The sequence below is a fragment of the Nerophis ophidion genome, linkage group LG22, assembly GCF_033978795.1.
Source record: "Nerophis ophidion isolate RoL-2023_Sa linkage group LG22, RoL_Noph_v1.0, whole genome shotgun sequence".
Classification (NCBI taxonomy): domain Eukaryota; kingdom Metazoa; phylum Chordata; class Actinopteri; order Syngnathiformes; family Syngnathidae; genus Nerophis; species Nerophis ophidion.
The window spans coordinates 1115184-1128107 of NC_084632.1; the positions used below are offsets into that span (position 1 = coordinate 1115184).

The following is a 12924-nucleotide window of genomic DNA, read 5'->3' on the forward strand; positions in this document are numbered from 1 at the left end:
AATTGTTATTGGAAATATTCGACATTGTGTCATCCAGACCAAAGGGGAAGCGAACCATCCAGACTGTTATCGACGCAAAGTTAAAAAGCCAGCATGTGTGATGGTATGGGGGTGCATTAGTGTCCAAGGCATGAGTAACTTACACATCTGTGAAGGCACCATTAATGCTGAAAGGTACATACAGGTTTTGGAACAACATATGCTGCCATCTAAGCGCTGTCTTTTTCATGGACGCCCCTGCTTATTTCAGCAAGACAATACCAAACCACATTCAGCACGTGTTACAACAGTGTGGCTTCGTAGTAAAAGAGTGTGGGTACTTTCCTGGCCCGCCTGCAGTCCAGACCTGTCTCCCATGGAAAATGTGTGGCGCATTATGAAGCGTAAAATAGGACAGCGGAGACCCCGGACTGTTGAAGGTCTGAAGCTCTACATAAAACAAGAATGGGAAAGAATTCCACTTTCAAAGCTTCAACAATTAGTTTCCTTAGTTCCCAAACATTTATTGAGTGTTGTTAAAAGAAAATGTGATGTAACACAGTGGTGAACATGCCCTTTCCCATCTACTTTGGCACGTGTTGCAGCCATGAAATTATAAGTTAATTATTATTTGCAAAAAAAAAAGTTTATGAGTTTGAACATCAAATATGTTGTCTTTGTAGCATATTCAACTGAATATGGCTTGAAAAGGATTTGCAAATCATTGTATTCTGTTTATATTTACATCTAACACAATTTCCCAACTCATATGGAAACGGAGTTTGTAGGTAAGTTGATGGATGGAAGCAGAATTGAAACAAATATGGGCTCCCAGCTTATTTGTCATCTATAATGACCCCTAAAAGTTACCTTAAATCAGGGGTCACCAACGCGGGGCCCGTGAGCACCAGGTCGCCCGTAAGGACCAGATGAGTCGCCCGCTGGCCTGTTCTAAAAATAGCTCAAATAGCAGCACTTACCAGTGAGCTACTTCTATTTTTTAAATTTTATTTATTTACTATCAAGCTGGTCTCGCTTTGCTCGACATTTTTAATTCTAAGAGAGACAAAACTCAAACAGAATTTGAAAATCCAAGAAAATATTTGAAAGACTTGTTCTTCACTTGTTTAAATAAATTCATTTTTTTTTTTACTTTGCATCTTATAACAGACAATTTTAGAGAAAAAAATACAACTTTAAAAATGATTTTAGGATTTTTAAACACATATACCTTTTTACCTTTTAAATTCCTTCCTCTTTTTTCCTCACAATTTAAATCAGTAAATTATTTTTTTTTTTATTGTAAAGAATAATACATTTTAATTTAATTTTTCATTTTGGCTTCTGTTTTTTCGACGAAAAATATTTTTGAAATATTTCTTCAAACTTATTATGGTTAAAATTCAAAAAAATATTCTGACAAATCTAGAAAATCTATAGAATCAAATTTAAATCTTATTTCAAAGTTGATTTTAACCTGTTTAAAACATGTCATCAAAATTCTAAAATTAATCTTAATCAGGAAAAATTACTAAGGGTGTTCCATAAATTGTTTTTTTAATTTTTTCAAAAAGATTCGATTTAGTTAGTTTTTCTCTTCATTTTTTTCGGTTGAATTTTGAGTTTTAAAGAGTCGAAATTGAAGATAAACTATGTTTCAAAATTTAATTGTCTTTTTTTTTTTTCCGGATTTATCCTCTTTTGAATCGTTCAATTAAGTGTTGTTTTCATCATTTATTCTCTACAAAAACCTTCCGTAAAAGGAAAAAAAATGTACGACGGAATGACAGACAGAAATACCCAATTTTATATGTATACATAGATTTATTTATTAAAGGTAAATTGAGCAAATTGGCTATTTCTGGCAATTTATGTAAGTGTGTATCAAACTGGTAGCCCTTAGCATTAATCAGTACCCAAGAAGTAGCTCTTGGTTTCAAAAAGGTTGCTGACCCCTGCCTTAAATAATAAGTCAATGATGAATCACGCAGTATTTTACACTTATATAGAACACATACGGATTTGAAACCTTAAGGATTTTTTCATGAAGGCAATCTCCGCATCGTACTCTTAACAGAGTTGCAATCTGGCTTTGTTTCGGCCGCATGATGCAATTGGGGTCTCACAAATGTACCTTTTTTCCTATTTTTTTCCCACATCCAGATGACACAACCTGAAGTCCTGATTAGAGCGCTGGAAATTCTCAAAAACAGCAGTAAGTCGGAATCCCACTCGCCTATGTTTGTATCATCACTTTTTTACACTTACACTACTCAACATTTCGGAAAAGGAGTAGGAAGAACAATGCCTTTTTAATCCTACCCTTTCTTTATGTCTCAACAATTAATGATAGTTGGTTAATTTCCTGAAATTGTCACTTTCTTTTCCAGCTGCATTCACAGACATCGTCTCAGACTTTCATGCCAAAGTTCCTACCATCATCTGTCGCGATGTCATCAGGTCAGTGACGGTTCATTTCTGTTCCGCTTACTTATTTCTAAAATTGTGTGTCTTAGCTAATCTAATTGTGGCAGATGCAGTTGTGATTACAGTTTACTGGTACTTTTGTAGTGAATCAGCATAAAAATAGACACAATTTTGCAGCTCTGTGATTCAGGAAACAAAACTTGACAAAAAGCAAAAATGTAATCTGCAATTAGTTAAAACTGCATGTAAACTCAAACTGGCTAATTAACATTTTGAGTGCTTGGCCTAAAAAAGACCAAACCATCAGAAGTATTTCCGTCTTTGACGTAGTAGGTTTTTTTTTTAGGGTTGGTTGGTTTATGGGGCCCATATTAGGAAAGATGACGTCATACCAGTAAATCCAATAACGTTAAAAAAGAATAGCTCTAATAACAGAAAAAAATGCTCCAATGAGGCGAGATTACCCACACTGTATTCTAGGTTTGTTAGGTTGAGCAAATCAATCGCTCCTTTTGTTCCATTTTTCAACAACTCACTGTAAACAAATTGTGTGGGACTTCTTCACTCTTTCAGAGAAATACGTTTTGCAAGTCGGGAAAAAAATTGTGCTGTCAGAAGTTGACATTTTTATTCAGATTCATTGACTATTATCTGTAATTAAGCTCTTTTTTATTAATCTCCTCTAAAAAATGTTCAGTACATTTTATACATTATTGTAGCAGATCGACAAAAATTTTTATTTTAATGTCATATACTGTTGGTGCCACGCAAGTATGGTGTAAATATAAGTGTATAAACCAGTAATAAATCACACAAATTTAAGTACAGATTGCAACAAATCTAAAGCTTTACTTCTTCAACATCTCCAACTCGTACATGTATAAGACAAATATTGGTGTTATTATGAGTTTATAGTTTCTATGTTTTAACCTGATGTCATGACATGATGCCTATTTACTTACTCAGTGGCCTAGTGGTTAGAGTGTCCGCCCTGACATGAGTAGGTCATGAGTTCAAACCCCGGCCGAGTCATACCAAAGACTATAAAAATGGGACCCGTTTACCTCCCTGCTTGGCACTCAGCATTAAGGGTTGGAATTGGGGGTTAAATCACCAAAAATTATTACCGGGCGCGGCACCGCTGCTGCCCACTGCTCCCCTCACCTCCCAGGGGGGTGATCAAGGGTGATGGGTCAAATGCAGAGACTAATTTTGCCACATCTAGTATGTGTGTGACAATCATTGGTACTTTAGCCTACACTTTAACTATTTGGCTCTTTTTTTAATATTTAGATTTTTTTGAGGGTGATGGTTCCACAAAAACAGCCAAATTCCAGGTTTTCAATTGGACGCCTCACTTGACCTCGTTTTCCGGGACTGATGTAAAGTGTTTGGTCACTTGCTGGCGCCGTGACACCAAGGTGCAGAGACAGCATGCGACCGTCTAGTTACAAGTCCTTTAAATTAGGGACAGTACAGGAACAAAAGTTGAAGGCGCAAACAAATAACAATTGCACACAGCAGAAAGCCGCAATAGGCAATTAACCAACCTTAACGAGCTGGAAGTAAATAGAACTATTGAACAATGAGGAACAGGTGTGCTAGCAGGACAAGGAACAACAAGTACAGATGCTGCAAAACACAGAGACCAAACCTGAAATACCGGAAAAACAAAAGCACCACGGAAATGAAATCAAACACAAGAAAATGACTAACAAAGTCCAAACTCTCAGGACGGTGTTACCACGTGACGGGAGAGTGTCTGCAGACTCTCGTTGGCACTGTGGCGAGCCATCAGTCCGGCTAGTTGCTCTTTGACGCACGCCGACCAAGACTCCACGGAAGTCGGAGCAGTGAAACAAGGCGACTGGCTACAGCAGCCCGTAAAACGTTTGTCAATGCTGGCAAAAACACGGAAGTGTAGCTCCAATCCTACGGATAGAGTGCACCCACCAGATTTTAGAAGAACATTATTTACATATATAAGCTGTACTGGTCCATAAACCGCACATTTATACCAGTAGGAAAAGTATTTTTAAATGTTTATTTACATTTTCGTTTTCTAAACGGTGTCTGTAACACGGCAGTAAAACAGCAGATCAAACAAAACAGAAGTCATCGTCATGGACCCATTAGTTGCGGAAGTTAGCTCTCCAATCAGACTCAATAACTCCACAATGACGTTTTGTTGAATTTACAAAACTGAATCAATACAAAAGGAATGTCATTGTAAGTTAATTACACTAAGACAGACACTTGTAAATGTGTTCGCGTATTTGCTAATGTTATCAACACTAGCTTGATTACATTACGGTAGCCATACTTGCCAAACCTCCCGATTTTCCCGGAAGACTCCCGAATTTCATTGCCCCTCCCGAAAATCTCCCAGGGCAACCATTATCCTGAATTTCTCCCGATTTCCACTCGGACAACAATATTGGGGGCGTGCCTTTAGCATGCCCCGACAACCTGAAAAGGAAACTATTATATATGTCTCCGTTATCCATAGTTTCATCTATAACCCATAAAGTAGGCAGGCACAGAGCTATTTCTCAGCGTGTGTTTATTCCAGCCGGCACGTTAATACACAGACACACAACATCCGGATTCCCATCATGCATTGCTTCAAAACTACGGCAAGTAGTAATGTCCAAAAACATAACAGAGACGAAGCAGAAGAACTAAAAAGAGACATGGCGACGACGAGTAAGAAGAAGTACGCTTGCAAGTTCCAAAATGATTGGAAAAAGAAAATAATTTCAGTTCATCCAGGACAGCTTGAAGGAAAAGGGGTATGCTGCCTGCAAATTTTGTAGATCAGACGTCTCCATTGAACACGGTGGACGAACGGATATACTCATTCATGAATGGATTATATACATACATATATATATATATATATATATATATATAATGTGTATGTGTATATATATATATATATATATATATATATATATATATATATATATATATATATATATATATATATATAATGAATGAGTATATCCGTTCGGCCACCGTGTTCAATGGAGAAGTCTGATATATATACAGTCAAGTAAATAAGTATTTGAACACCCTGCTATTTTGCAAGTTCTTCCACTTAGAAATCATGGAGGGGTCTGACATTGTCACGGTAGGTGCATGTCCACTGTATGAGAGACAACCTAAAAAGAAAAATCCAGAAATCACAATCTATGATTTTTTCAACAATTTATTCGTGTGATACAGCGGAAAATAAGTATTTGAACACCTGTCTATGAGCTAGAATTCTGACCCTCAAAGACCTTTTAGTCCACCTTTAAAAGTCCTCCTCCACTCCACTGTATTATCCTGAATTAGATGCACCTGTGTGAGGTGGTTAGCTGCATAAAGACACCTGTCCACCCCATACAATCAGTAAGACCCAAACATTCAGCATGGCTAAGAGCAAAGAGCTGTCCAAAGACACCAGATACACAATTGTACAACTCCACAAGGATGGTAAGGGCTCTGGAGAAATTGCCAAGCAGCTTGGTGAAAAAAGGTCCACTGTTGGAGCAATCATTAGAAAATGGAAGAAGCTAAATATGACGGTCAATCTCAATGGGAGTGGAGCCCCATGCAAGATATCACCTGGTGGTGTCTCAATGATGCTAAGAAAGTTGAGGAATCAGCCCAGGACTACACGACAGGACTTGGTCAATGACCTGAAAAGAGCTGGGACCACTGTTACCATGGTCATTGTTGGTAATACACTAAGACGTCATGCTTTGAAATCATGCATGGCACGGAAGGTTCCCCTGCTTAAACCAGAACATGATAAGGCCCGTCTTAAGTTGGCCAATGACCATTTGGATGTTCCACAGGAGTCATGGGAGAAATTTTTGTGGACAAATGAGACCAAAATTGACCTTTTTGGTCATAATTCCACTATGCGTGTTTGGAGGAAGAAGAATGATGCGTACAATCCCAAGAACACCATTCCTACTGTGAAGCATGGGGGTGGTAGCATCATGCTTTGGGGGTGTTTTTCTGCTCATGGGACAGGACGACTGTACTGTATTAAGGAGAGGATGACTGCAGCCATGTATTGTGAGATTTTGGCCAAATACCTCCTTCCCTGGCCTAGCCAGTCTCCAGACCTAAATCCAATTGAAAATCTTTGGAGGGAGCTGAAAGTCTGTGTTACTCAGCGACAGCCCAGAAACTAGAGATCTAGAGAAGATCTGTGTAGAGGAGTGGGCCAAAATCCCTCCTGCAGTCTGTGCAAACTTTGTGAAGAACTAGGAAACGTTTGACCTCTGTAATTGCAAACAAAGGCTACTCTACCAAATATTAATGTTGGTGTTCAAATACTTATTTTCAGCTTTATCACACAAATAAATTGTTAAAAAAATCATAGATTGTGATTTCTGGATTTTTCCTTTTAGGTTGTCTCTCATACAGTGGACATGCACCTACAGTGAAAATTTCAGACCCCTCCATGATTTCTAAGTGGGAGAACTTGCAAAATAGCAGGGTGTTCAAATACTTATTTTCTTCACTGTGTGTATGTGTATATATATATATATATATATATACATACACACATACATATATATAAACCATACACCGCCTCAGGAAGGGGAAGCAGTGCACAGTCAACACCGTGTATGGTGTGGATGGTGTTCTGCTGACTTGGACTGCGGATGTTGTCTACTTCGAAGACCTCCTCAATCCCACCAACACGTCTTCCTATGAGGAAGCGGTGCCAGGGGAGTCTATGGTGGTCCCTCCTATTACTGGGGCTTAGGTTGCTGAGGTAGTTAAAAAGCTCCTCGGCGGCAAGGCCCCGGGGGTAGATGAGATCCGCCCGGACTTCCTTAAGGCTCTGGATGCTGTGGGGCTGTCTTGGTTGACAAGACTCTGCAGCATCGTGTGGACTTCGGGGGTGGTACCTCTAGATTGGCTCACTGGGGTGGTGGTCTCTCTCTTTCAGAAGGGGGACCGGAGGGTGTGTTCCAACTATCGTGGGATCACACTCCTCAGCCTTCCCGGTAAGGTTTATTCAGGTGTACTGGAGAGGAGGCTACGCCGGATAGTCGAACATTGGATTCAGGAGGAACAGTGTGGTTTTGGTCCTGGTCGTGGAACTGTGGACCAGCTTTATACTCTCGGAAGGGTTCTTGAGGGTGCATGGGAGTTTGCCCAACCAGTCTACATGTGCTTTGTGGACTTGGAGAAGGCATTCGACCGTGTCCCTCAGGAAGTCCTGTGGGGAGTGCTCAGAGAGTATGGGGTACCGGACTGTCTTATTGTGGCGATCCGCTCCCTGTATGATCAGTGACAGAGCTTGGTCCGCATTGCTGGCAGTAAGTCGGACACGTTTCCAGTGAGGGTTCGACTCCGCCAAGGCTGTCCTTTGTCACCCATTCTGTTCATAACTTTTATGGACAGAATTTCTAGGCGCAGTCAAGGCGTTGAAGGGGTTCAGGTTTGGTGGCCGCAGGATTAGGTCTCTGCTTTTTGCAGATGATGTGGTCCTGATGGCTTCATCTGGCCGGGATCTTCAGCTCTCACTAGATCAGTTCGCAACTGAGTGTGAAGCGACCGGGATGAGAATCAGCACCTCCAAGTCTGAGTCCATGCTTCTCGCCCGGATAAGGATGGAGTACCATCTCCGGGTTGGGGAGGAGACCCTGCTCCAAGTGGAGGAGTTCAAGTACCTAGGAGTCTTGTTCACGAGTGAGGGAAGAGTGGATCGTGAGATCGACAGGCAGATCGGTGCGGCGTTTTCAATAATGCGGACATTGTATCGATCCGTTGTGGTGAAGAAGGAGCTGAGCCGGAAGGCAAAGCTCTCAATTTACCGGTCCATCTATGTTCCCATCCTCACCTATGGTCATGAGCTCTGGGTCATGACCAAAAGGATAAGATCACGGGTTCAAGCGGCCCAAATGAGTTTCCTCCGCCGGGTGGCGGGTCTCTCCCTTAGAGATAGGGTGAGAAGCTCTGTCATCCGGGAGGAACTCAAAGTAAAGCCGCTGCTCCTCCACATCGAGAGGAGCCAGATGAGGTGGTTCGGGCATCTGGTCAGGATGCCACCCGAACGCCTCCTTAGGGAGTTGTTTAGGGCACGTCCAACCGGTAGGAGGCCACGGGGAAGACCCAGGACACGTTGGGAAGACTATGTCTCCCGGCTGGCCTGGGAACGCCTCGGGATCCCCCGGGAAGAGCTAGACAAAGTGGCTGGGGAGAGGGAAGTCTGCGCTTCCCTGCTTAGGCTGCTGCCCCCGCGACCCGGCCTCGGATAACTGGAAATAGATGGATGGATAAATGTATATGTGTGTGTGTGTGTACATATATATATATATATATATTTATATATGTGGGTGTGGGAAAAATCACAAGACTACTTCATCTCTACAGAACTGTTTCATGTGGGGTTCCCTCAATCATCAGGAGATTGAGGGAACCACTCATGAAACAGTTCTGTAGAGATGAAGTAGTCTTGTGATTTTTCCCACACCCACATATTGCGCTCTACCACGGTATCGAGCACTATTCTCTGAATAATCCAATCAAGACATATACATATATATATATATATATATCACACATTCGGAGGTCTCAAGGTTGGCAAGTACTGTATGATGATAGCACGTAGAAATATGCATGAAAACACTCCTACCTACATCACACATGGGACGGTTGAGTAAGTAAGAATTGTTTTAGTTGTATTGTAAAACTTCCAATTGTTGCTTCGAGTGATGAATGAAGAATCCTTTTGAGTTGAAACGCTGTTGACCCACAGCAGACAAAACGGGATATACTTCCGGTTCAATGCACGAAACAGGAAGTACATTTTCAACCCACATCACCTGCAGTGAGCAAATTTGTCCAAAAGATGGCACCACAGCACAAACAATATCACACCTTTACAGTGTCTGTCGGTGTTGAAAACTATTTGTTGAATACAAAACATTATGACCGTTAGTGGGGGAAAAAAAAATCCATGAATTAGCCACATCGTTTTATAAGCCGCAGGGTTAAGTTTACAAAACACAGGATTAGTTGTAAATTCCTTTGTGCTGGCCGAGAGTGTTTGGTGATGACTGGTGGCATTGTGGATGAGTGCTTTGCAATTTGTACGCATCATCAGTTGTGCGCCCCTGGGTAACTGGGCGTTTCGGCCTTATCACTAGACGCCTTCTCCAGGGGTGGCCTGCCACAAGGTGATCGGCCCAGGGCTTGCGTCAATCCCAATTAATCATGATTTGCTTGGTGTTGAGCAGCAGACTTCTCATGGGACTATGCATAGCAGGGCCGCCCTTTTCCCAAAAGCCTTAGAAACAAGTAGCGTGTTATAGTTGAAAAAATACAGTAAGTTATCAGCATCAGTCTTGAGAAGCAGAATCAGTAACAGCTTGAGAAAAAATTGCGTGCATCATTATTCAAAAAATATGTATTTCCTGAGATTTATGTCACAAAAGCAAGATAATCCAACAAGCTATCTGCAAAGAGACCCTGGACTGATCCACGGCCAAAAAATGAAAGCCCTGACTCATCCCAATAACCATACTTGGCCCTGGAAGATAAAGGCTTGAATACAGGGCTTCAGGTTGTGCAGAAATGTAAAATCACTGTCGAAAGTTCAACTTTATGCAAGATGCCTTGCTTGTTCAGTAGGGCTGAGCAATATGGCCTTTTTTTATACTTCTATATTATTAGGCCATATCGCAATACACAATATATATCTCAATATTTTGCCTGAGCCTTGAATTAACATTTGATGCGTATAATCCCAGCAGTATGATGATTCTATGTGTCCACATTAAAACATTCTTCTTCATACTGCATTAATATATGCTACTTTTAAACTTTCATGCAGAGAAGGGAAATCACAACTAAGTCAATTTACCAAAAGTGTATTCATTAAACAGTTATTAAACAGTGGCACAAACATTCATGTCATTTCCAAAACAGAAAGTGCAAGATTGTCAGAGACGTTTTAAAACAAGCTATTAGTGCACTTTTGTGCGTGATGTCACTAAGATGACATATCAAAACAACACTAAATTAAAGTGCACTTTTTGTACAGAACGCCACTACAATAGTTTAAAACAAATAAAGTGCACTTTTGTGCATGATGTCACACAAGATATTTCAATAAGTGTCGAATAAAAATGAGCTGCATAATAGGAAATCAAATAGTGTTCGTCCTTCGCTATGTGGTAGGTTATTGCGGACATTATCTCTGTTTGTTGTTGACTATTTTTTTATACGGTGTTGATCTGGAAATATTTGCCTTGGCATTTTGATGGTGTGGGCGTGTGGCACCGAAGGTAGATGTTAACATGCGGAGTAAGCATTCTTCATTCTCTAGCAGGTGACTTTTCAAATGATGCTACATATTAGCAGTAATGCTACTTTTTGTAGCAACGCTTTTGCCGCATACTTGACAAATTACAGTTGTTTGTTGGACATACTCCCACCTCCCACTTGAAGCCAAACCACCGCCAGACGATGGACCCCTGCTGTTTTTCTTGGGAATTAATTCTTCCTTCATTTGTTACCAGATTGGCACCTTCTTTCTCTCATATTACCACTCGCACCACAGCTAACGTTACCCATGCTGCTTCCTCTCTGCTCCGCGAGGGCGTATACGTATGTAAGGAAATGCGTTTGCTGTCTGTGAGAAGCAGAGGCAAGACAGAGTGAGAAGACAACTGCGTGAATATCACGATATTGTCATTTTCTACAAACCCGCAATATATCGATTATATTAGACCTATTGTGCAGTTCAACATTCAAATACAGATTTTATTTATGTTTTTTTTTTCAAATAAGTTTTCACCAAAAACTTACATTTGACAAGTTTAGGCAGCCATTGTTTCTTTTTGCTCTTCATAGCGACCTGGTGTGCAAAGTGAGTGCAGGCAATGATGTCGCTTGTCTCACCACATATCACCTGGCAGCCTTGACTCAAAGGGAGCCCAGGTTGGTTCCCCTGGTGTTGGCGTTCCGCTACTGGGCAAGGGTGAGTATGCCAATGACATTTCAGCTCAAATAAAACAGCGTAAATCTACTCTCCTGGGGTTCTAGAGCTTTTTGAATATGTTCGAAGAGTTGGCCAAATGTGTTGTTGGTATCAAGGAGCATACATGGAGAACATGGTAGTATTACACTGATAGTATAACATATTTCTAAAATCTGATAAAGACAGAATACTAAGGGTGTAACGGTACACAAAAATTTTGGTTTGGTACGTACCTCGGTTTAGAGGTCACGATTCGGTTCATTTTCGGTACAGTAAGAAAACTACGAAATATACATTTTGTGGTTATTTATTTACCAAATTTGTAAGCAATGGCTTTATCCTTTTAACATTGGGAACACTATGATAATTATGCCCAAAAATAGAAATGAAATAGCTGTGTGTGTAATGGATGTGAGCCACCAATAGGCTGATCAGTGCAACAGCAGGCAGTCATGAATGCTAAGGACAATAATAACATACACACAGGGTCGATTGCCAGGGTTAATGTGGTCAACATGTATAAAATAAAAACTAAATAAGATAAGGCTCAGAATGGTTTCTTAACAAAACTTTTCTACATATAAAGTGGTTCTTTTGATTGATTGATTGATTGAGACTTTTATTAGTATAATGCACAGTACAGTACATATTCCGTACAATTGACTCACCAACTCCGCTTCACAGTCACACACAGCTTAATGACAAAAAATCCGGCGCTGGTAGTCTGCTCTATAAAGATGACAAATAGGCTTTTAGTTTAGAATCTTGTCAGTATAATATTTCGGGTGAAAACCAGAATAAAAGCCTACCTCGAGCAGAAATACAATCTGTCTCCCCTCACGTCCTGTCTACTGGTCATTTCCTGCTACCGGCTTATAAGCACAGCTGATTGGACCGCGGCGGTCACGTGACCAGGGAGAGCGCGCATCGCTCAAAGAGTAATAGAGAACAAGAGCCTAACAGTCGTCGCAAAAGTTTGTATTTGACACCTGCGTTACACCAGCATGCCATGTATTGTGCCTCGGTGTGCATTGTTTACATAACATGCGGTACGCTACTTATGTCCGTCCGTGCAGTGCGCTACTTAATATGTTCATATGGAAACTCGTTCGGTACACCTCCAAACCGAACCCAACCCCCCGTACCGAAACGGTTCAATACAAATACATGTACCGTTACACCCTTACAGAATAAATAATGAGTCTCATTTTAAGCAATGATATAATGCAGTCATGTAGTTGTGGTCATGCTGAGTCTTTTCTTGTTCTACTTACGCAGCTGTGTCACATCGACTGCCAGGCTGAGGGTGGCATCCCTCCGTATTCCTTGGCCCTCATGGTCATATTCTTCTTGCAGCAAAGGAAAGATCCAATTCTCCCTGTCTACCTGGGCCATTGGGTAAGTAAGGTCTTACTTACATGCTGCTGCCATTTATTATTGAGATTTCCACTTCCAGTTAAGAGGTGTGTGAAGACTAAGTACACATAAATGTATAAGTTGTTTTGTTTTTTTGTTTTTTT

The 12924-nt window shown here is 40.8% G+C and overlaps 1 protein-coding gene across 3 annotated transcripts in view; it reads left to right on the forward strand.

Moving 5' to 3' along the window:
* The window catches only part of tut4 (terminal uridylyl transferase 4), a 51250-nt gene that overhangs the window by 11945 nt on the left and 26381 nt on the right, over positions 1–12924 (forward strand). For all 3 annotated transcript variants that reach the window (XM_061882934.1, XM_061882936.1, XM_061882935.1), the window contains 4 exons: positions 2143–2194; positions 2370–2439; positions 11278–11404; positions 12683–12802. In XM_061882934.1, coding sequence (XP_061738918.1) covers positions 2143–2194; positions 2370–2439; positions 11278–11404; positions 12683–12802 — 369 coding nt within the window. The remainder of the gene's footprint in view (positions 1–2142; positions 2195–2369; positions 2440–11277; positions 11405–12682; positions 12803–12924) is intronic.